The sequence below is a fragment of the Cimex lectularius genome, unplaced genomic scaffold, assembly GCF_000648675.2.
Source record: "Cimex lectularius strain Harlan isolate CLEC.00 unplaced genomic scaffold, Clec_2.1 scaffold66, whole genome shotgun sequence".
Classification (NCBI taxonomy): Eukaryota; Metazoa; Arthropoda; class Insecta; order Hemiptera; family Cimicidae; genus Cimex; species Cimex lectularius.
In genome coordinates this window covers 178,967-203,365 of record NW_019392701.1, presented here as the reverse complement: position 1 = coordinate 203,365, position 24,399 = coordinate 178,967, and the positions used below count along the sequence as shown (strand labels likewise).

The following is a 24,399-nucleotide window of genomic DNA, read 5'->3' as shown; positions in this document are numbered from 1 at the left end:
CACCTACTCCAGTACATCTTTGATCCATCAGTGTACCATATGAGGACCTCTTGGCCTGCTTTTGATACAAAGATCTCTTCTGGGATCCCTTTCTACAGTGTTGATGTTATGTTTTTTATTCATTTTTTTTAAATTGAATACTTAATATATTTTTTAAAAATTGAAACCACGTTTATTTAAATAAAAATTTTCAAAATTCAACTAAAATTATCAACTATGTCGTGAAATTTGGCCAAGAGGTTTCTAGAACTAAGTCCAATTCGGCCTTTAAGATAGAGGTAGTGTCGCCGTTAAAGAGCTTTTATAATTTCGCTGTCGATGACACCACCCTTCTTAAGACAAATTACGCCGTAGGTCACGTCCATCTGCTGCTGAAAGAAGTACAAATTGTGACTGGCCAAGGCCCGAGAGAATTGACCGTACATTTTCCCCTTTTTTTAACAGATCAGACTTGCCAAATCGGTTGACATAATTCGTGTTCGGGTCCAAAGAGTTCTACGACCTCTTGAGGAAGGAGTAGGAGAAGGTGGGTTCCAGACTTCCAGTCAGTCGCAAGTTTCCCCTTTGTCCGTCAGTACCGACAAAGCAGTGGCGAAGTACGCCACGACCAATTGTTAAACAAGTAAGTGTCGTATTTAATTTTTTTTTAAATTTTCACAATTTTTTGTGATTTTTACCCATGGACGTTTCTCATGCTGGTCATCGGGCAATTAAATAAATATCCCGGTTTTTTTTAACATACGAAATAAATAAGTTATGGAGATCATTTCTTAGTTTTTTAAAAGTAAGGAAAATTGCCAATATTAAATCAATAGTACAACTCTTTTGTCAATGGAATTTAAATGCAATCTTTGCAAAATTTTATTTTTTATCTTTTTCTAAAAATAAAAAAGCCCTGTATTTGATCCAATCCCATTTTTTGTAGAAAGGGTAAATTTTCACTGGCACAGATTGTTTTTCTGTTTTGACCCCCTCGTACAACCTCATCATTAAAGAAAACCGAGAATAATTCGGGCGACGATGCATTTACAATTTTAAAGTTGTCGGCAATGTTGAAATGACTCTAAGATTCAAAATTTTCGATAGCTTTGTTTAAATAATCTAGATTAGCATCCAAATCGCTTTCAATTCTTTGCATGGGCGACCATGCAAGGTTGAAATCTTATCTGTTCATCTCTTCGGTAGAACAATTAAACGATCCTCTGGTGCAATCTTTATAGAAAAACAAACTTTTTGTAAACAATTCCATAGTTATAATCTAATATTTATCATTTTAAAAAGAAATTAAATATCAGCTCTTAAATGTCATTGATAAAAGTTCCATAAACGAGTATTGCATTTTTTATTATCAATAATAGCATTAGAGCTAATAGGATAATTAAGATAAGAAAATAGTCTGAACTATCGGAAAAAACAAATCTTGCTTCTTAGTAATTACAAGTCAATAAAATTCATATTCATAAGAAGTTCACTGGAGGAAGCGAGAGTACATACGTTGGATCACAGATTTTATTGAAACTTTATAGGTGACTAGGTCAAAAATTATTTGAAGTGTCCGAGCGTTCTTGCCAATTGGCCCTTGGAGCCCTGAAAAAATATTTTGTGCACGTATTTCAAGAGTATTATTTCTTAATATATTGTATTCAGGAGTTTCTGGGGTTGCGAAAAACGAATATCAACTTAGTTTCTCCATAAATAAAATATTTGAACCTGCTTTGCTAAGTCGCACGGCCGTAAATTTAATTCTTCCAACAGTTAGTTAACTTATGTAGTTATGATCCTATGTCCCCATTGGCAAAAAAGTTCGGACTGTTGTGCATGCATTTCAATGTTCCTATACAGGGTGAACACCACAGGGCTATTCGTGTTTCAAACTTTGCCAGTAGATTCTACATTCAAAATGAAACCAAAAAGTCCTAATATACTATGGTCCGAATCTCAACAGTTATTCCCCGTTTTTCTGATGTTTCAAGCCTTGGATTACCCTAAAATAAAACACCATGTAAAACAAAAAACATAAATATTGGGAAACATACAAACGTACCAATACAACAAATGATTATAACTTTTAGATAATTCTTCATTGCCCTAAAAAAAAGTCAAAAACTAAAGCTCGTTCTAATTAAGAAAACAATATTTTGGCCATAAATTACGTCAATTATAATTTCAAACACAAAGAAACGTGTTTTCCATCAATTGATCAAGATACTAATCAACTGGCTATTGAAACATTGGCATGCAAAAAATCACATCAAAATGAACCAGGAGAAACTTAACAATCAGATGAAATCTTGGGTACCAGGACACAAAGGAGTTTTCGGCAACGAAAAGGCAGACAGACTGGCCAGAGGAGGATCAGCAAGACAATATATACGCCCTAAACCTATTTTTGGGATAACAGAAACAACTGCTATAGTTACTCCTACATTCAAAAAAAGCTCCAATACCCATCGACCTATCTCTATTTATCAATCTTTTCAAATATTTACATACGACAAATTAAATAACATTATTCTTCCCACTCAGCACGGTTTTGTCTCGAAACGTTCTGTTTTAACCAGTACGGCACAAAATATCAACATCCCGGCAAAAACATGGGCTCAAACATTCCAACTGATATCATCTACCTTGATTTCTCCAGAGCGTTTGATTGTGTGTCTCACAGACTTAATTTACAAACTGGAAGATTCATGGTACTTCCCTAAATTTTTGAAATCATTTATCGTATCCCTTTGTTGTTGATGTACAGTGTAGGCCAAGACTGTTTTTTCAATATGAACGTACACTGAGTACATTTTTCTTCATTCTTGTCCTCCACTTTTACAGCAATCGATAAGCTCAAAGTGTTCTTGGATGTTGGACGAAGCTTGGATAGGATTCGAGTCAGAGGTCAAAATTGCGGTATCATCCGTGTAGGTGTTGATGATATAGGGGTGTGCAGGTAGATCATTAGTATAAATTATGTGAAGGATGGGACCAAGAATGCTCCCTTGTGGGACGACGGCTTGTATCTGTCTACTTTCAAGAACTCGTAGCCGCACACTCTGAAGCAGCGGTCGGTTAGGTCGGATTTCAGAATAAAAATATAAAGTGTGAGTAAGAAGTGTATCAAGTTTATATAAAAAGCCTTTGCTGTGTCGACAGCTCTGAAACCTTCTTAGATTAAATAATTATATTCCGAGCTAAGTTAACTCTGCCCATTGACAAGAACGCTCGATGTCTAATATTTTTGACCCAGTATCAAGCAATACACTGCTTATGTTGACAGCCACACAAGTCCACCTCACTTTGCATTCTGTTATTTTCCAAGTGAGAATTATCAGTTGCCCAGGGATAAATTTTCGTACGTTTGTGTCTTACGAAACAGATTTCGTATATTATTCCTGTAAAACCTGGAGTCCCCCAAGGAAGTATCCTACGCCCGACCCTGTTTATAATATATACACTGAGATTCCTACTTTTCCAAACACAGTCATATCCACGTTTGTTTCTCTTCTCACTCCAACCCATAGCTGCTATCTGCAAAGTCACCTAACCTTATTAGAAAACTGGTTCCGAAAATGGAGAATCAAAATTAACTAAAGCAATTTGCTCACTTTCGCACTAAGAAAGTCACTGTGTCCTCAATTACTTCTGAATGACGTACTGATACCGATTGCTGACATAGTACTATAGCTGGGACTGTACAGTGAGAGACTGACGTGGAATCCTCACACTCGTCTGACAAGACATGAACCGCAACTACAAACATACTGAGGACTATTCGACCAACAATCTCACATAAACATTAATAACAAACTGACCACTTACTCTCATTCGTCCGATATGGACCTGCGGAGTGAAAGTTCGAAGTTCAACCAAACATTCCAATTCATCCCGTATCCAGTCTCTCTAATGCTAAATCCTAAGAAAAATACTTAACCCCGTCTACTTTTCAAATAAAACCATTTATACTGACCTTCATATTCCATTCGTTCACGACTTAAGAACACGTTATCAGAAATTCCATTACATTTTGTGATAAATCCGTTGAAATACAATTTTTAAAAACACATTCACATATAATATGTTAAGGTGTATTTGTATTTAGATTTACGATAAGAAGTGTTGTTCCTCATTGACTCGGTGCCGATTAACATGAACCTTGAATCATGCTGTAATCGTTTTAAGCGTTGAATCAGGACATGAGAAATGGCCATCAACTGAAACTAGTTTATTTTAATAATTCATGATGAAAAAATGCGATTAGAAGCAATTATGATGCAATCTCTACTATTCCCAGTGAACAGGTTTTTTGTTTTCTTCAAGTATTAGCAAAAGTTAAGCACCGGAAATGTTATGACCATTCATGTTTTTATGCAATGTGTTTATATAATGCAAGTAGTAGTACTTCTGGTTAAAGTTTAACCCCATTTTTTTCAGATTATGTCACCTGTGGGGCTTTGTACTTTTGTGTTTTTGCTAGCTGTAGCTCATGTGTTGAGTGGAACGACAGATATCACAGTCGAAGGCCTTAATTTAACTAAAGATAAGTTAGCGTCTTTAGAATCAGAGTAAGGGATTAAAAAAAATTATTTGATAAATTTTTGTTACATTGATTTTAAACATTTAGGGTGTGGACATGGGAATGCGAAAAAACTGGATGTGTCAAGAAAAGAAACGAGAAAACGAAAAACCCATTTGATGGCAGCATATGCACCAGTGATACCATATACAGAAGGCCATTGTCCGTAAATGTCTGCAAATTGTTATGCCCTCCTGGCACCCTCTGGCCAAAGCCCACTGGTCTTGTTGACCTATCGTCTAAACTCTATCCAATAAATCCAAACAGCGTGTACCTAAAAACCCATTTTGTTGATGGCAAAGGTGGTAAGTGTAATTGACTTGGTCAATAATCTTCCATGGATACATATTCTCTTCCTCTTTTCCTTGTACAAAATATTTGCTATAATAACAACCCAAATATGACGTCTTTAGTTCTTTTTGTTTTTCACATGTAATATCCTAACCCAACACTTCCCTAACTCTAACCCTACCTAGCCCACAACATAACACAACCCCTACACTAACCTAACCAGTCCCTAATCCTAACCTTACCTAACCTAACCAACCCCTCCAAAACTCTAACCCTAACTGTATAAAAAATTTAAATATATGGTTTATATTATTATTTCAATAGTGCCACCAAGTAACGGTCGTGTTTATATAGTATCTAACAAAAATGATGTATGTGAACTATAAATTTTTTTACCGTCCTGTATAATTTTTAGATAAAACAAAAGAAAGTGGTGAGTTGGTTGAGAAAGCAGGTAAGCTGTTCAATGAACGGCTCAGACAGAAATCTAAAAATGTCCAAGTGCCGGGGAAAAACACTGAAATCACATTTTCTTTAAAAGATCCAACTGTTTTCAAGTTCACACAGAATTCTAATGAAAGTTATGCTTTGTATGTCAACCTCACATTTGACGGAGCGGTAAGTCAGTTTGTTCAAGCTCTTTTATGATTGGATTTAAAAAAAAATGTTCTGATTTCAGATAAACATAACAATAGAAGCGGATAATTTTCTAGGAGCACGTCATGGATTGGAAACATTAGATCAGGTTATAGTTTTTGATCATTTAACAGGAGCACTTCTTATTCCAGGAGAAGTTAAAATCCTAGACAAACCGATGTATACGCACAGAGGAATTATGTTGGATACAGCGAGGAACTTTTTATCGGTCGATAGTATTAAAAGGACTTTGGAAGGCATGGCCTTAAATAAATTGAACACGTTTCACTGGCATATCACAGATTCTCACAGTTTTCCATTTCAATCAACATCATATCCAGAACTTTCTAAGTATGGAGCATATTCACAGGAGCAGGTCTGTTTTCTGAGCTGATAGTAAATATATACTATTTATTTTTTAATAATAATATTTGTTGCACTAGGTGTACACTGTTGATGATATCAAGAACATTTTGGAATATGCAAGAGTGCGAGGGATAAGGGTCATACCAGAATTTGATGCACCAGCTCATGTAGGAGAAGGATGGCAGTTTGCCAGTGATGAAAACGTGACTGTCTGTTTCAAGGCTGAACCCTGGACACAATATTGTGTTGAACCTCCTTGCGGTCAACTGAATCCGACGTCCGAAAAGATGTACACAATTCTTGAAGGGATTTACAACGATATGGGCAAAGTTTTTGATTCCGACCTATTTCACATGGGAGGAGATGAAGTCAATTTCAACTGCTGGAGGTCAAGCGATGTAATAGTAGAAAACATGACAAAAATGTAATTATATCTATAGCTATTAAAAAAAAGGGTTATTTTAATTTTTATATAAATATACAGGGGTCTCAATACGACAGAAAATGACTTTTTAAAATTGTGGTCTGACTTTCAAACCCGTGCTTTGGGCCTTTTGGAAAAAGTCAATAAAAATCAGAAAAAGGTTGTACTTTGGACGAGTACACTTACGGAACACAATGTAGAAAAATATTTGAACAACTCAAAATACATAATACAAATTTGGACCAAGGGTAATGATCACACAATCAAGCAGTTGGTGGAAAAAGGATATCCTATAATATTATCCAATTATGATGCTCTTTATTTGGACTGCGGGTGAGTTCAGATCATTTTGGCCAACAGTATAAATACATAATTTTGTAGCTTCACAGAAAAACATTGAATTATGTATATGTAACCCAACTCGTCCCTAACTCTAACCCTACCTAATGTAATCCAGCTCGTGTCTAATGCTAACCCTACCTAAACTAACCTAATCCAACACTAACTCTCGCCTGCCCTAAACTAACGTAAAGTTTTATTGTAATGGTTTACCTCCCATGAAAGATTTATTTCCTCAATTTTATATGGTAAATTTTTTAGCTTTGGAGCATGGATTGGATCCGGAAACAACTGGTGCTCACCGTACATTCCTTGGCAAAAAATATATGAAAATGATCCAGTTACTTTGTTGAAAGGTCTGAATGTTTCAGTTGACGAAGGTGTAAGAAAGTTGATTTTAGGAGCAGAGGCAACGCTTTGGACCGAGCAAGCAGACGATTCCTCAATAGATAATAGGTTAATCAAGATTATTAATCGTGCTTTAAGAATCTTCTTATTTTTGGTTATTTCAGAATTTGGCCAAGGAGCAGCGCAATGGCTGAATTGTTGTGGACAGGGCCTGGGAGCTGGAACAAAGCCGAACCGCGTTACCTTCACCAAAGGGAAAGAATGGTCAAGAGAAAAATTAGTGCTGATACTGTTCAACCTCAGTGGTGTTACCAAAACCAGGGGAAATGTTATTAACAAATCTATAACATTTTTAATTTCATATTTTTAAAAACAATACGATAGTTTATTTATTTCATACAAATATTGACATTTATTAAATATTAAAAATATTAAATATCTCCCATTTATTTTATAAACCTTTATTCACATTGGTTATTAGTTTTCTTAATAATATTTTTGATAGCTGGGAGTAAGGCAGACACAAAGATTCTAGGAGCAAATAAGAGCAGTTTATGAAAATGAATAAATTACCATAAAAGAAGAATCCTCATATCAATCACTCATTTTGTCATATGACTGCAAGTATGATGGGCAGGTACACTTATAAAAAAAATCTTTTAAAATAAGTTTTATTGTACTGCTTTGTACAGTTTTTATTTTATTGTACTGTTCTGTACAAAAAATTATACATTTAACAATTGGTTGGTAATAAAAGATCTAGCGGGAGAACCTGTCAGACCATGGGGATGCGGATGAGATAGATGGCCATTGCCATTACGCTCAGTATTTATTATTGTTGGTTAAGGTTTAGGGGTTGAGATAGGTCATGAGGCCACTGTCTTTTTAAGCGACGCAATGGACTGATAGGATGGGATGTTGAAGAGAGGGCTTGAGCTAGTGGTTTGGAGTGTAAGTTGTGGAATCACATTTAGATCATGTCCGTCATGAACAGGATGTACATGTTTTTGTGGATAGTTTGGTTAGTGACATAGAAGGGTGCAATGGAGGACTTTTGATTGAAAGGATTTAATTCCTTGGATTTTGGATGGCTTGGGTGAACCCCACAGCTCAACAACATATGTCCAAATCGGTCTAATTAGTGTGTTGTATATTGTTAGTTTATTATTGGGTTGTCCGGAAAATAATGCAGGATTTTAAGTTTTCATTAAAAAAAATCTATATAAAATATTCTGTTTACGTTTACAGGATTACTCATTTGTATGAATGTCAACACTTATTAATCCTCTTCCAAATGATATTGTTTGTTTACCTCTGTAGCATTCCGCTACTTGGAAATAATTCAGTCATCCTTATAATGTCAAAGCGAGAATTTCGTACGATTTTCTTTTACGAGTTTAAACTCGGCCGAAGCGGAGCCCAAACGGCTAGAAACATTAACCAAGTCTGGGGCGAGGGTTGTGTTAATGAGTGCACTGTGCAAAGGTGGTTTAAAAAATTTCGGGAGGGAGATTTCAGCCTTGAAGATGAAGAAGGTCGTGGAAGGCCTTCCTCTCTTAATGATGATGTTCTGCGATCAGTGGTGGAAGAAAACCCCAAAACAACTGTTCGAGAACTTGCAGAGCAACTCAAAGTCAGTAAAACGACCGTCGCTGACCACCTCAAGGCGATTGGAAAAGTGAAAAAACTCGAAAATTGGGTTCCACACTCATTAAACGATCGCCAAAAAAATCAGCGCTTTGATGTTTGTGCATCACTTCTTTGTCGAAACAAAAATGACCCATTTCTGGCCAGAATTGTTACATGTGACGAAAAGTGGATTCTGGACAGTGGCTCGACAAAGGAGAAGCTCCAATACATTTTCCAAAGCCCCCAACTCATCAAAAAAAGGTAATGGTTACGGTATGGTGGGCTTCATTTGGTTTAATACACTACAGCTTCTTAAATCCTGGCGAAACCATCAATGCTGAATCATACTGTAACCAAATTAATACCATGCATCAGAAATTGGCAGTAATGAAGCCCTCTTTGGTCAATCGGAAAGGGCCCATTTTGTTGCATGACAACGCTCGACCACATGTGTCACGTGTAACGTCACAAAAATTATTGGAGCTTGGCTATGAAACTTTGCCTCACCCACCCTACTCTCCGGACCTCTCGCCTACTGACTACCATTTTTTTAGACACCTGGACCACTACTTACAACACATAATATTCAAAAATCAAACGGAACTGGAAAATGCATTTATTGACTTTATCAATTCTAAAAATTCTGAATTCTACTCAGACGGAATTAATAAGTTACCAACACGTTGGGAGAAATGTATTGAGAGTATGGGAAATTATTTTGATTAAAGAACATTGCTTTAAAGTAACTAGTTTCTTTTTTTTTGTTTAATACCAAAATCCTGCATTATTTTCCGGACAACCCAATATGTGTACTCATTGTAGATTTGGATACAAGTAAATGTTTAAGTTGTCTGTATCTTCGGTTCAGTTATTGTCTTTTTTGTTTTATGTGTGTGATCCATGTAAGTCTTCTGACCAAGTAGGACCCAAGGTAGCGGATTTGGTTGGATGGGGGAGGACTTAAAGTGTGAACATCACATGCTGGCTTTTTTGTTCATTTAGTTTGATGCGCCACCAAGTGCACCGGTCGGTAATGAGCTCTAGGTGGTTTTGGGTTGCTTTTGCTGCAAGGATAGTGTCAGGATGTAAGGAGAGGATTGCGGTGTTCAAAAAAACAAGAATGGAATGTTCCAAATAAGTCCAAAGAGAAGCCCTCCAAATAGCCAGCTCCTTATATCCTCTGATATTAAAATATGGGCATAACGGAAATACAACTTAGTTGTCTACTACCTCACTAAATTTCTAACGGCGCATGTTTTTTAACTCCTACTTTTATAGAATGGGAATTTTTTTCACCAAACGTGTATGTAGCCCACCTTGTGGATGATTTCCAAACAGAAAATAAAAATCACTGTTCAAATGTAGCACAGTTCAACAGTTAGAGCATTGAGATGGCAACATATTTCCAAAAGGTTTTTTTAGTCAAGAAAAAAAATGGATGTGTAGTATAAATTTATTTCATAAAATGAAAACAACATTTTTAATAGTAAATATACATAAAATATTAACTAGTTGAACTGAAAAACACAACATTAAATGGTAACAATAACTGAAATACTGGTATAAAATTACAATAAAATATTTTTGACTATTCTTAAATATATTCAGTTATTAAAGGATATAAATTTTGTCAGCCCTTAAGGACTAAAAATATGATAAATTTTCAATTATCACTACATGGAACAATGCTTGGCAATAAAAATAGTAACTTTAATAATTAACATGTTTATAATTATGAATTATTAACACGCAGTTGACTTATATAATAACGACATACAAATTTTTACAATATAAAAAATATTTCATTTACTTTGAAAAGGTACAAGTACAAAATATAAAATATGAAATAAAAACAATTGTATATAAATGCAATATCTTTGATAACACGAGATCAAGTTTTTTTAATCTAGTTTTTTATGCACAGCTTTGCTTTTTATAACTATAATTAAACATTTAAATTTAAAACTACACAGTCTTAATTAACCAGCTAAACATTGTGCTTGCCTGTTTCAGTTATATTATAGAGCACGAGCATGGCCACAATATGACCGAAACTGGGATACGGCATATTACCGAGTCGAGGAAACCGTTCATCAATTTTATTAAATGTGCATTGCATCTGTTGAAGCACTTGAATGAGTTCCTCATTTCCTTCTGGGTTTAAGTAGGTGACAGTCTTCAGAAATGGTAAACCCTTAAGGTAACGTCCCGCAAGTATCAAATTTCTGGAAATCGACAAACATTGGAATTTATGAAAATTATTTAGGCTTCCTAAAAATTAATAAATCATTAAATCATGGATTCTTTGTTCATTTTGTCGGCATTTCAAAAGACACTAATAGGAACAATAGTCTTATGCTAACATCATGAGTTGCAACGAGATTGTGATGAGATGAGACTCTTTCCCTTATTAATTTCTTCAATCATTCTCTCCTTAATCTCTTTAATCCTCACCCAATGCCCTTTTTAAATAGAGTATTTATCAAATAATTTAGTTTGTAAGTTTGTTACATTGTTAAACAATTATTGTTACTTGGCGTAAATATATTGTTGACATTTGATGTGAAGCTGAATCTTTATTTAATTAATTTAACATATGCCACTATTAAATCTATAAAACCATTTGGACAATAAACCCAATAAATAAAAAGACCTCAATACCTCAAAAAGGACTAGGTAGGATGAGTTAGTAAAACTAATACGGCGACGATTGTGTAAGGTATGAAGGTTAAGAAAATATTTAAATAACAATTGTGATAACTTACTCGGATTTAGGCCTATCATACAAGGTGGTATAGAGAGGACTTTTTAAAAATACTTTTTTAGGCCTCAAATCTTCTGAACAACAAAAAACGTCTCGAACGATAAAATCACTATCACAGAAGAGTTGAATAATTATATTTGTTCCAGTGGTACACTGGATTTTCATATCACCAATTACTCCCATTACATCTGAAATTGATTTTAAAACTATATATAAGTATCATTTATACACAAATATTATTTGAAAATTATGTAAAGTGTAGAAAGTGTAGAGAAATTTGAGCTCTAAAATCACAATTCAGAATTATGTAGCGTATTTATTTTTTAACTTACTCTTTACTCCGTGTCTAATATAAAATGCTTCAGCGAGGGTATCTGTTTCTTCCAATGATGGGATGGCTAATTTTGCATGATGCGCAATGATGCATATATCAAGTGTCATGTTGTGGAAGGCCAGTATGCATTCTGCTAGAGTTGTAAAATGAAACAATTGAACGCAGTCTTCCCACGTTGAATCAGTAGTGCATGCAAAAAAAAGAGCAGCAAGCAAATGCTTATATTCGGCATTCGGGTTACCTAATTTAATGATGTCCATAATTTCCTGGAAAAAAAACAACACCTGTACATTAAATATATTTATTTAAACAAATTGATTATTTTGGAATTATAACATAATAATTAAAGCACAGATTCTCTTTCAATTGCATCTTTTCAATGCTAACTGTGACTGCGATGAAAGCAAGTCAGAAATTTGAATTATGGAAAGGACTTTCTTTTGACTCTATTCTTATTTTGCACAAAATTGCATATTTTTCAATTTTTTATGGTTATTATTTTTTATGTGTGAAAACAATATGTTAATATATCATTGTAATGGATGAACATTAGTAAATGAAATTGAAGTAACATTGAGTAAATGAACTGAGTGTAAATTCTATTAATCTATATGTATTTTACTTGGTTCTAATTAACCAAAGTGTTTATTTAAATTGATTTATAATTTTTTTGTAAAGTGTGGTTGAGATGAAGAATTAGTGTCACGAGCGGGTTTAAAACACCGGTGATCTAACCACTTGAGCTATCGTGACTTCAGTCCCCTGGAATACCAACTCATCTTCTCAATGTACAACTTGTTCAAATTTCCCTCTTTTTGTCATATGTTCAAATTTCCTGTAACCTTATTCAATTTTTGGCAACACATGAAGTGGCCGTGGAGCACTGTTAGCAAAGTAAGTACTTCTCTACACTAACTTCTTGTGAGCTTTTTCAACTCAACCACAACTTACATAAAAATTATAAATCAATTTTATTAGGTTTCGTGGTCCGCTTGACCAAATAAATTCTTTTCAATTAATTAAGGTTTTGAGATAAAAAAAAGTCAGTGTCACAAGCGGGATTCGAACCCATTATAAATCAATGTAAATTCAAATTTTTTGTTATGCGTTTCATCAAAATTTTCAACTCCTGATGTCTAAAATTATATGTTCAACAAACACCAATCTGCTCTGTGCCATCTAATGTGTTTTCCTAAAATTATATGTTCAACATCCGCCACCCAGTCTGTTCCATCAAATGCGTTTTTCTATTTCTCAATATTTCTTGGGAGCAAAGCAGAACTACTTTAATAATAATAATAATGCATGTTAAATTTGTTGTATCTAAAGTATAAAAATGATGTCCCTAACTCTAACCTGTACTAACCTAACTTTACTCACCCCTAACCCAAACCCATCCTAACCTAACTTGACTCATCTCTAGCACTAAATGTTCCTAAATTAATCTAACACACCCCTAATTCTTCCTATCTTGACCTAACTCATCTCTAACACTAACTCTTCCTAAACTAACTTGTCCCTAATCCTAACCCAACGCTTGTGCACACCCCGGTAATGCAAAAAGTGTGCATACAGCCCAAAAGAGTACTCTTGTGTGTATTATTTTAACAAGGGTACAGGGCTCTTCAAGGGTTGCCCACCAGAGGAACTGCAGGGAACTACATGAGTATTTGCTGAATGGCCGGGTATCGGGACCCACTTTCTGATCTAAGGAATTTGTTTTTCCTTCCTCCACCATGTTTGGAGGACCAATATAACAAGGGAGGATTTGAAAGCTAATTTAATAGTAGATTCAAGACCTGAGTAAAAAGCAGGAGAGAGTCAAGTAGAGTCAACTAACGAGGAGAGTTTAGAAATCAGAGCCAAGGAGAGACCATGAAAGGCAGCAAAAGGCCGAGTTCACTGAATACTAAGTTTGTTGCCCTGAATCTTGCACCATCAGGCACTTCTGAATAAGTTGTGCTGTAAATTTGTCGCCAAAAATTAAACAGATTTCTTTCTTGGATCAATTTTTTAAAATCAAATTTCCAAAGAATACTGAGTTGATTTGATGTAGAAAAGAATTAAAATAATACCAATAGCACAAAACATTTTGACAAAAAAAAGTGAAATGAATTCAGTAAACAATTAGAAAAAATTGGAAATAGTGATTATTTCATTTTTCCTTTCATATCAGTCTCTCTTTCGCCTTGACTTATTAGAGAAGGGTTTCACTGTGCTTTGATTATCAACAGATATGTTTGTGTAAATAAAACAACAAAAATTAAAAACAAATTTACCCTGGTGAAATTGTAGGGGTTTCGTTCACAAGTTCTAAAAAAAGTGCTGTTGGTGAACACGATGTCTTCATAAAATTCTATAGATGTCGAATTGGACAAGCCTCGGTCAAAAGAAATTAAACGATTTATTTCAACGTTTATTGGAGGAGGAGGTCTGCCCATTCCGACGAGTTCCGTCACAAAAAGGTTCAATAACCCATAAATGTTGTCAAGTCTATCAATAGCCTTTTTATGAGTTGGCTGTGGGGGAGTTTCCTCATTTACCACAGTTTCATCGTTCTCAGTAGCATCCGTGGTCAAAGGGGTTTTTACAGTTTCTACAGGGGAATCATCCTCGTCTTTCAATGTTTTCCCACTCATACAGTGTACTTTATTTTGCAATACGTGGAGTGTATTGTACTCGGCATTTGATGTTGAAGGTATTGAATGGTCCATTGTATCATCGCATGAGTCAGGTTCCGATATCGACTCATTTTGTGTTGAAGGCATTGTCAACAACCTTTGCAAGTTATTCTGAAAAAAGTTAAAAATAGATTTATAATGAATGCATTTTTATGTTGATAAAGGCATGTAAACACTATGAGTCATCAGCTGTGAACATAATAAAAATGAAGGGAGTAAAGAAAAGCAAACAGATTATTTTTGTTTGGCATAAAAATTTGTAAGAGTGTATAAAATGAATGTTTTTTTCCCATAAAAATAATGTTTTTTTTTTTTTGCATACTTTGAATAAAATATATTTGTAGAGTATATCTTCAAACACCTCATTTAACTTCCTTCATTATAATAATATCAATCTTCAACCCACGACTTTTTTTACAATTCACACAATTTTTGTTTAATTTAGAAATGTACCTCATACATTTTCATTTCTTATCAATGAATTTTGTATATTTTCTTATCGATATAAATAATTTCTTATTTGATGGAACTAAAAATTATTAACACTTTAACATCAACAAAATTGCATTTCCTATGCTAAATATGCACCACCCTGCAAATAAATTACTAATTGTTATTATTATGTAACGTAGGTATGTAAAATGGATAATGTAATGTACAAAGGATGTATCCTTGAATCGTTCATTCAAGTGAATGCACTTAAATCAAAATACAATCATGTACTTTAGCTTTTTTCCATCAAATTAATCCTTTTTAAACTTCAAAAACTACAAATTAACCTAAGATCCTAATTAACTTATTTTTTAAATTAATTTAATTATCATTGTTCAAATTATCAACATTATGGAATGAGATAAAATGTCATGTCAAGAAAGTCCCCTTTGCACGAGGAATGAGGATATGTGGTCGAAGCACCTGCTGGTTATGTAATGTTGAAAATAATTTTGTATAGAAGTCCGACGCATTTGTTTAATTCTCATTTTTCAGTTTGTAACAAAGAATATTGTATGATGGGTTTTGTTTCAAAGGGTAAAAGAATGCATTTGCATTTGCTTCCATTTATCTTAAGGTGCCAGAATTTGCTCTACTCAACTCGTTGAAGGTGTGCCTGGAACTCCTCCAAAGCAATTGTGGGATCAGAATCAGAGCATCACACAGCTGTGTCAACAGCAAAGGAAGCTAGGAGAGTGGTGGGTATAGCCAGGATATCTGAGGTAAAGATGAGGTGCAAGATTGGTGAGCAGACTGCCTTGCAGCACTTCCCCTCTCAGAGGGCAATATTCGGAGTAACACAATCCTTGGCAAACTCAGAAAAATCTGTTAGGCAGGACGTTTTAATTTGTATAGGAGACCCTCATACCACACACTTGTGTCATGTCAAGAAAGTCCCCTTTGCACGAGGAATGAGGATATGTGGTCGAAGCACCTGCTGGTTATGTAATGTTGAGGACAAAAGTCAAACTGGTCATCTGATTGTTCGGTAGGAAGAAGCTTTACGGATGGCAATTGTCGGGTTGGGAAATTGACGGTATTGAAGTATTTACAGAACAAAGGGAATTGAATGGTGCGGAATATACTATTGTAGAGATATGTGAGTAGGATGATGGCTTTTGGGGGAGTTCCCGGAGGATTCAGGACGGGATAGGTCAAAGCCAGGGGTCATGTGATTCAGCATCTGATTCGTGATAAAACTCTGAAGCACTAACTGTTGAGGGTGGAAGGAAAATGGGGGATGTGAGGTAGTCATGGATTTCATTTTAGAAGTATTATTGGGGTCATGATTGGAGGTGTATGTCGTGGAGGTATTGAGCAAAATTGTTGGCTTTGTCGAGATCGGACATGACCCATACCTGTCGACAAAGGGGAGATATATAGGATTTTTCTATCTATCGCATATCGTTAGGTTTAATAGGTAAGAGATGAATGTTTGTGGTGGAATATAAATTTGTTTTGACAATATGGATAATCTATTGAAGGCTGACTAGACCTAACCCATAATGCTCTGGTTTGGCATTTTAAGGACAGTAGGTTTAAAACGAGTGGGAGCAGAGGTTCGGATTTTATGGATATTGAACTGATGTTTTTTAGGTTGAAATCTATGAGGTCAGGGATGCGGTTCGTATCAGTTGGCCAATATGAGAGGTGTTAGGGAAAATCATGGAAAGTTGGAGAGAACTATCTTATATTTTAAAAGAACAGGTCAACAGAAGACCTGGATAACTACAAAGACTTCTAAGACCAAAATCTGCCTTGACCGTCAAAACTAAACTAACCATATACAAGACTTTACTGTGACCACTTTGGGCATATATAGTGGAACTGTGGGGTTCTGCCAAGCCATCCAACATCCAGACCATCCAATACTTCTAATCAAAAGTCAATACTCCTTTCTATTAATTATTCTTTAGAGATCATGAGATGCGGTCACTAAATACTACCCATGTTCCTTTCTCTGTCGCTAACATCACTATCCACAACAACCTCAACATTCCTCCCTCTTCGACTATCAGTTCCTGATTACAAAAGTTTCCCACCAACCTCTTGATCCATCCTAACTCTCCACACAGTCCCATCCCGAGAGCCCGCCACCGAGCCTTAATCGACAATTGCCTTGGGACCTCCTTGCCCTTTGACTCTTCACTGAGTGTCAACATTGGCTGGTTTCTCATGGCAGTGTCACCCAGGTGCAGTGCTGGCACTAGTGTTAGTGTGAAAAAAAAACTTTTTTAAATCATATTTGTAATATGTACAAATATGTATGGGTACAAATAAAATAATATTTCTTTTCAAATATTTGAAAAGGAGAGAAAATATAAAGGTATTTTATGTTGCATGCTTATATTTCATACCATCCCCTAAGGTTTTTTAATGCTGTAAAAATCTTCATTGCCTTAGGCAATATTTGACTAAGAAAATGAAGAAAATAAATTTAATTCTGGGGCTTTGGGCTCCCTTGAATAAAAAAGTTCAAAATTTGGCACAATTCAAGTAAAAATTAATATATAAAAAAGAAATAAATGTAATTTAATTTATTTAGTAAAATGTAATATTAATGTAATATAAATGTAATATTAATTATTTAGTAAAATTCATGTAAATATATAAAATAAACCTAATAAATAAGAAGGGGAAAAATTAACAGAAAATTAACCATCATCGGTGTTAAATGGAGGGACGGGGACCGCGGTAGCCGAGTGGTTAGCATGACAGACTCTCACGCCGCGGTCGTGGGTTCGATTCCCACCGTCGCCTCTGGCCCTTTTTTCCCGATAACCCCAAATTTTAACAACATATATAAGAATTCGTCATGGCTAATATGCAAAGATCATAAGGCAAAAAAAAATGGAGGGACAGGAGGTACTGAAAAAGTACTTAAAGGTGGAAAGGGTTGAGGCACAGAAAGTGAAATTAGGAAAAGATTTGCAGAGGTTGTAGGAACGGATAAGGAAGGATCAACTAAAAGTGGTGGATTAGAAGGGGGTACACCCAATTCAAATCATGGATACATATTAGACAAATGATATCCCTTTGGGAGGTAAATATGAACCGAAGAAAGCAGTTTGTGATTCTCTTGAGTCCGTTAACACGCTTGCTGATGATTCCGCCTAACAGCCATAATCGAAATGGATAAGCACAAGGGAGAAGACCAGGAGTTTGTCGGTATTGATTGGGAAGGGCTGGTTTACATGACAGAATTGGTGGAGGGTGGAGAAACAGCGGCGGGAGATTTGAGAAATGTTTGGTTTCCAGGATAGGGTTTGATCAAGGATGATCCCAAGATTTTTGACAGAAGGATAAAAAGATATCAGTTGGTTTTTAATGTAGAGCGAAGGATTAGGAAGGTGGGAGGAGATGGGATCCAAACGCTGTAAGACTGGGACTTATTGATATTGAAAGAGAATCCATTTTCAACGGCCCAGGAGTTGATGGTACTTAGTGGATTCACGTGATTGAGATTTGAAGGTCATGAGGTGAAAGGCGAGATAGATTTAAAAGTCAGGGAGAGGTGATAAGTGCAGTATTTAAGGATAGTAAGAAGAACATTAGTATAACAATAAAAGAGGGAGGCAGATAAATTGGGGCTTTGAGGAAGACCAGTAATGATGGGCAGGGGAAAGGAAGGAGGGTTGTCTGGGATGAGGGCTATTTGTAAACGGGCTGAGAGAAAGGAATGAAACCATCGAAAAACACTGCTTGAGAAGAAAAGGGAATTTTGTTTAGAAAGATTAAAAGAATAGTTTACGATGTCAAAAGCTTTAGAAAAGATAGGTATTCAGTTGAAGCTTCAACTAAGCCCGATTTATCTCAAGCACAGATTAAAACATATCTGAAAAACAAACAATTCATCTGTTCATCTTGGTCTGCCTAACTGAGACAAATGGCTATATGTTGAAATGTGCCTGACAGACCAAGATGATCAAGGATGAAATTAAAGGCTCATCACCCCTTAAAGGGTTATTATAAGTATAAAATAACTTATATTGGAATTTTTTAAAATAGTACCAAGTTTGCCAGATCACCCGCAGAGTCGCTTGACTGACCAGAACCTCCGTTACTATGAGAATGGATTTGCGCCTCGATCAAGCGGTCGTATTCACTCGTAAAGCTCTCTATCATCTTCAAAGAATCGGCGAGGCTGCGTCCGTGAAGTCGAGCGGCTGATACTCTGACAATGTCTGCACCCTCACGGGGCGCGTCTGCGACTCCGACTGAAGACCCTTCCTGAGGAGCCGACTCCTGGGGCTCGACCGGGTCGAGCACAACTGGCGAATCATCCGGCGAAGGTGAACTCGACCCGGAGGCGTCCGCCCTCGAGCCGGTCCTTTCGTTGTGAGGGGATGCCGAAGACCTGGGAGAGAGCGAAAGGCTTCGCATGAAAGCTTTCATCCTTGGATCCGGCAGTTCGACCTCATCGACCGTTGGCACTGGTCCGGCTCCTTCCTCGACGAAGCGTGCCAGCACCTCGGGCGAAAGCCTCGTCAGCTTCACCATAGGCACCCTCCCACCCATGGAGGCCTCGACGCGGAACAGCTGAGTCAAGTAGTTAGGGCGGAGGCGGGCGCTCCTCCTGTGGCGGCGGTGGAGGTCGATGGCGGGAGCCGGGGCGACGACCGGGGACGGCGCGACCCTCCTCCGCCGAATGGGCCTCCTCACACCTAGAATGTGGTCCAACCTCCGCTGCCACCTGGCCCGGGCGACGTCCGGCTTCTCCCTGTTCGTCCAGTTGTTGCCCCGTTTCTTCGGCATTTCGACAGAACAATTTAACAGGAGCGGAAACGTTGAAAATCCAAGCTTAAATCCTTGATAAATGTCGAAAAGCTGACTCACACTTGGCAAGTACGACTCGACTCGAACAGTTAACACTTAACAGCGATTTAGGCCTGGAGAGTGAACGTTACCGGCCTCCGCTATCCGCAGCTTGTTGTATCAACAAACAACTGACAACAGACAAACAAGTCTAGAACGAATAACAATACTTAGCTGTGAGACGAGAAACGCCGCTCACAGACGACGGAATTTCGGCTAAGCCGGCCAAATTTCAAAATCCGCCTCGCCGCACGCTTCAAATTTAATATTATCAACACAGCGAAACTAAACGGATCGACGTTTTGTATCAACTCTAAAAATTCCTCAAGGAGCTCACCTTGGGCCCTTCTTTTTCCTATTGTTTATTTTTTCATTTATTTACACGCATAAATATACCCGGGTAAAGTAATAATCCATTATGTTTAGTGGTCTAATTGACCAAATTACTTCTTTGACTAGCAAATTAATTGAAATGGTGAATGATAAAGTGAGTGCAGTGTTGAATCCTTTTTTAATCTATTAGTTTGTTTATTATGGACAATTTTAGGTATAAAAAGTTCAAACAACCATCTTTGTTAATTTCCAATGTAAAATTTATATTACGGTGTAGAGAATTAATTATTTGGAGGAATTCTTTGAGATCCTCTAATGTTCCCGACCAAATGCATCAAAATATCGTATACATTGAGTTTCCAAAAATGAACAGTCTATTAGGTTGTTTATTTTTTGTTGAAAAAAGGATCAAATTACTTCTTTCAATTAATGTAAGGTCTTGGTTGAGATGAAAAAGTAATAATAAGTTAGAAAAATAAGTATTAATGAATAATTTAAACATAAATAATAATATACATATAACAAGAATTAAAAACATGGACATACTCAACAAACAATACAAATAAAATATTGTAAGTACTATGTCATAATACACGTGTATAAAAATATAGAGAACGAATGATAAAAATTGAATTAAAAAACAGAAATATATAAACAAATATAAAGGAAACGAGAAGGGACAATAAAAATTAATTAAACAATTAAACAACAGAAATAAGTTAACAAATATAAAGGAGGTGTCAAAGAATGATAAAAATTTAATGAAAACAGCAAAAATGTATAACCAAATCAAACAATAATTGCCATGATCAACATTTTCAAAAAAAATGTTCAAATTGACTTAAGGAAAGGTAAAAAGTGTCAAAATTTAAAGGAAGTTCATTATTCCTTCCCATGAGTCGAGGAATTGGACTAAATTTTAAATAATTTGTATTAAAATTAGATTTTGAAAATAATATTTTTTGCCTGGTGTTGTGGAACGGAAATTTATCAAATTAAGTATGGACAGTGGATCATATTATTTGAGTCTGTAAGAAATTATCAGGTCATTATTTTGTCGTCTTATGTTCTGCGCATTTCATTATAAGTTTGTACTATAACTTCTATTTAAATATATAAATACTCCAATTAATTATACACAATTTTTTTCGAAATGAAAAATTGTGTATAATTAATTTAGTAAGGATAAATATTGTTAATAAATACATTAAAAAGGAATGAGCCGAGAAATGATCCCTGATGTACACCTATTTTTTCTAGAATTACTAGATACTACTACTTTTTTAGAAGTTACTAAATTAAGTTTCACAAATTGATTTCTATTTTGCAAATAGGAGCTAAACCATTTGAGGAGAGAACCATGAAAAGGATGATGAGTTTTTGGATAAGGAGGCAATGATCAATTTTATCAAAAACCTTGGCAAAATCTTGGTATATTGTGGCAACCTGTTGATGCTTAGGTTGTGTAGTCTTGAAAAAGAAGAAGACTTTTTTATAAATGTTGTTGTTCTTTCCTATTTTTTGCCAATGACTTAAAATTTAACTAAAATTTATGTTAAAACTCCATGTGCTAATAAACTCCTGCTGACAACTTAGCTCTTCAAAACAAGTTTTCCCTTAGGTGCAATAAAAAGTGTTCCAAGTGTCCATTATGACTAAAGCCCGAATTTATATGCAATAAAAACCCTCAAATATGTCAGATAATTTGCACTCAAAATATTAAAATATACAGCAACGAATCTTCGAGATGAATCTGCAAACCAAACTGACTTTTTTTTTGCCAATTTTATTAGGCTAATAGAAGACGACGAATACATTTATTAAACTAAGGAAAAATTTACAATATATTTACAATAAATTAGAAGCATGGCAAAAAGCTGTCTGCCTGAGTTTGGATTATATCATAATTTAATTTATTTTACAGTGGTAATATTAAAGATATTTTATTTAACATAAAAAATACATAAGTCACAATAATAATCTAAACTAAAAATAGTATTATTTTCCCACCTAGTAATACAATTAATCTTAGAATAGGAATAAAAAAACTAATATACTAATTTACCAACGAGACACAAAATTATAATTAAACTCCTTTATTATTGCTCAGTGCTTATTACTATAAGATAAAGGTCTCAAATTCAAATACAGTGTCCCTGCGTTCAAACCCGACATACTTACAAATGCACTTTTTTTTTAAAAACACTGACACCCTGAGAATTGATATGACCTTTACTGTTGCGAACCCTTGTAAAAATAAATAAATAAACTCCCTTATTAAGTTGTACCTCACTTGGACTGGTGCAGATGACCCGGAAGAAACTGGGGCTCGCTCTGCTGGAGACCTTCAGAGAGGACTGGGAGGTCTGCGCTGGCCAGGGTGTGATAGTGCAGAACTTTCTTGCAAAAGCAATTAAAGGTTTGCAGAGCCGAGGGCTTGTCAAATCTCTGATAATTGCTGGACCAGTAGGTAGCTATTTCCCAAATAGAGCTGGCGAAATTTGGCCAGCACAGGGCATTCATAAATTTTGAAGTTTGGTATTCAAATTGCACATAGAACATCTTTCCTTGAGAGGATTCTTCCTCACCCAGGGCAAATAATTGATAAATGATTATTAAATTATTCCCCCATCAATTTGAACAACCGCCTCAATTGACAAATATTCAATTCAGAGTCATAGCAGCCAAAAACACAGAAGTCCATATTTGACTCCAAAAGGGTTCTGAACAGGAATGTGTTCAGGCTGTTAGCCGACCTCACATACTCCTCCTGATGAACTATTCCTATCTTCTGTAAAAGAAAGGAAAGGACTTACACTGAGACATAGGCCTCTCAGACGAGACGACTAGTTGAACGGACGGGTGTCAATGAGTGTAACGTGGTAGTAAAATGTTTGGGAATCGCACCAACCCCTTCACACAGGCGGGTGGCCAGCAGGCACAAGTGCCACTCACTTTCTCATCCCCACTGGTTGACTGAACTCAAACGACACTGCTCATCAATCGTCCTTCACACCAGTCGCCTAATTAAGTCAACTGAGTTCACCATGGAAAGCAATTGCAAGTTTCAATGTGGAGCAGTTCATCAAAGATATTCGTATTAGTTCCATGATAAGGGACATGAGGTGTGAGGAGTATAGCGACAAAATTAAAAGAAGCATGAATTCATTATGTATTTTTGCAGAAGAGCAAGCACAAGAAGTGCTCCTGTTTCTTCGGGTTCTAATATCGTAGTGACCTCCAGTTGGGAAGAGAGGTTGATTCCACAAGCTGCTTGGTGTGATACCAGCAAAGAAAAGTCTTCACACGGCAGTGAACTAGTTGAGAGTCAACCGGGCAACTTAGTTGATCAACCAAACCGCCTCGTCTGAAAGAGGCCATATTATCTATGAAAGATCACTCACAACAGTAATTGTGAACCAGAGAGCCCTAAGCCTTACCCTGGCTACAGAATTTTCCTCGATTACCTGGCAGTGACAACACCCTCAAACAAAATTTAAAATGCAGAGGTAATGTAGATAAGAAAATTGGTTAAACAAAGATCAATATTAACCATGCAAGTATAGGTGTTCGTAGGTAGAGAAAATAATTTTTTTAAGAAATACCTTTTAATCCTTTCTAAGATCTCATGGCGATTATAGTCTGTTTTAGAGTCATAGCATTACATTATCTAGTTTATGAGATAAACGCATACAACCAAATACCTCTCTTGCATTCTGCCAATCTCTCATTCCATCTCTCTCACTATTGCACTCTCCCTCTCTCTCTCCCTGAATTCATCAGCACAAGAATTAAGCTCAAAAACCTCATAATTTGTGAGATAAAAGCAAAAAGGAGAAGATTCTTTACTACTGACAAGTTACAGCACAGCTCGGTTAAGTATCGCAAGAAGTCACATCAGCTGGTCTGAGCAGGAGTCCGATTGTTTTCGGATGAGTCATGGTTTTGTTTGAGGTGTTCTGATGGCCAAGAGAGGATTTGAAGAAAAACAGGAGAGCGATATATTCTTATTCAAGAAAAGCTACGGAGTTGGTAGTGTTATGGTTTGGGCAGGTTTGACCTTTCTATGGAAGGTCACACAAACTTGATCTTCATCAAGGGTTCCCTAACAGCTGCGCAATACATTGAAAATGTTATTACAAGAGTCGTTCCTTACATGCCACTAATTGGCGATGGTTTTATTTTTATACATGACAATTCAGGCCCCACACAGCAAGTATTGTCGGTGACTACTTGGTACGGGCTTCAATTCAATGTTAGGAGTGGCCAGTCCCTATTTGAAACCATATCTAACACTTTTGGGACACATTGTCAGAGGGAAAAAGTAACCCAGCGATGCCAGAGAATTCACAGGAATCAATACTCCATTGGTCGCACCCTTTG

General features: G+C 36.0%; 2 protein-coding genes across 5 annotated transcripts; one reads left to right on the top strand and one right to left on the bottom strand.

Moving 5' to 3' along the window:
• Nucleotides 1-522: 522 nt before the first annotated feature.
• Nucleotides 523-7,388, top strand: LOC106668913 (chitooligosaccharidolytic beta-N-acetylglucosaminidase). Of its 4 annotated transcripts, none has more exons than XM_014398101.2 (9): nucleotides 523-622; nucleotides 4,423-4,553; nucleotides 4,613-4,869; nucleotides 5,271-5,473; nucleotides 5,535-5,867; nucleotides 5,935-6,281; nucleotides 6,342-6,614; nucleotides 6,882-7,076; nucleotides 7,133-7,388. In XM_014398101.2, the coding sequence occupies exons 2-9, from the start codon at nucleotides 4,426-4,428 to the stop codon at nucleotides 7,302-7,304; spliced, it is 1,908 nt and encodes a 635-aa protein (XP_014253587.1). In that variant the 5' UTR covers nucleotides 523-622; nucleotides 4,423-4,425; the 3' UTR covers nucleotides 7,305-7,388. The 4 variants fall into 4 exon arrangements, with proteins under 4 accessions (XP_014253587.1, XP_014253586.1, XP_024081891.1 ...); XM_014398100.2 differs by lacking the exon at nucleotides 523-622 and adding an exon at nucleotides 1,431-1,526 and having other exon boundaries at nucleotides 7,133-7,387; XM_024226123.1 differs by lacking the exon at nucleotides 523-622 and adding an exon at nucleotides 4,188-4,289 and having other exon boundaries at nucleotides 7,133-7,387.
• A 2,672-nt stretch (nucleotides 7,389-10,060) lies between these two features.
• On the bottom strand, nucleotides 10,061-19,891 carry LOC106668948. Its single transcript, XM_014398165.2, has 5 exons — nucleotides 18,880-19,891; nucleotides 13,975-14,487; nucleotides 11,694-11,961; nucleotides 11,363-11,549; nucleotides 10,061-10,822 (listed from the first exon to the last, which is right to left on the bottom strand). The coding sequence occupies exons 1-5, from the start codon at nucleotides 19,621-19,623 to the stop codon at nucleotides 10,585-10,587; spliced, it is 1,950 nt and encodes a 649-aa protein (XP_014253651.1). The 5' UTR covers nucleotides 19,624-19,891; the 3' UTR covers nucleotides 10,061-10,584.
• Between the last annotated feature and the right edge of the window lie 4,508 nt (nucleotides 19,892-24,399).

Coding starts and splice junctions, on each gene's coding strand:
- LOC106668948 (XM_014398165.2), bottom strand. CDS start 19,623: ATGCCGAAGAAACGGGGCAACAACTGGACGAACAGGGAGAAGCCGGAC. Junction 11,550..11,693: donor TATTAGACACGGAGTAAAGA/GTAAGTTAAAAA, acceptor AATCAATTTCAG/ATGTAATGGGAGTAATTGGT. Junction 10,823..11,362: donor TATGATAGGCCTAAATCCGA/GTAAGTTATCAC, acceptor GTCGATTTCCAG/AAATTTGATACTTGCGGGAC.
- LOC106668913 (XM_014398099.2), top strand. Junction 5,474..5,534: donor ACCTCACATTTGACGGAGCG/GTAAGTCAGTTT, acceptor TTCTGATTTCAG/ATAAACATAACAATAGAAGC. Junction 6,282..6,341: donor GTAGAAAACATGACAAAAAT/GTAATTATATCT, acceptor ATAAATATACAG/GGGTCTCAATACGACAGAAA.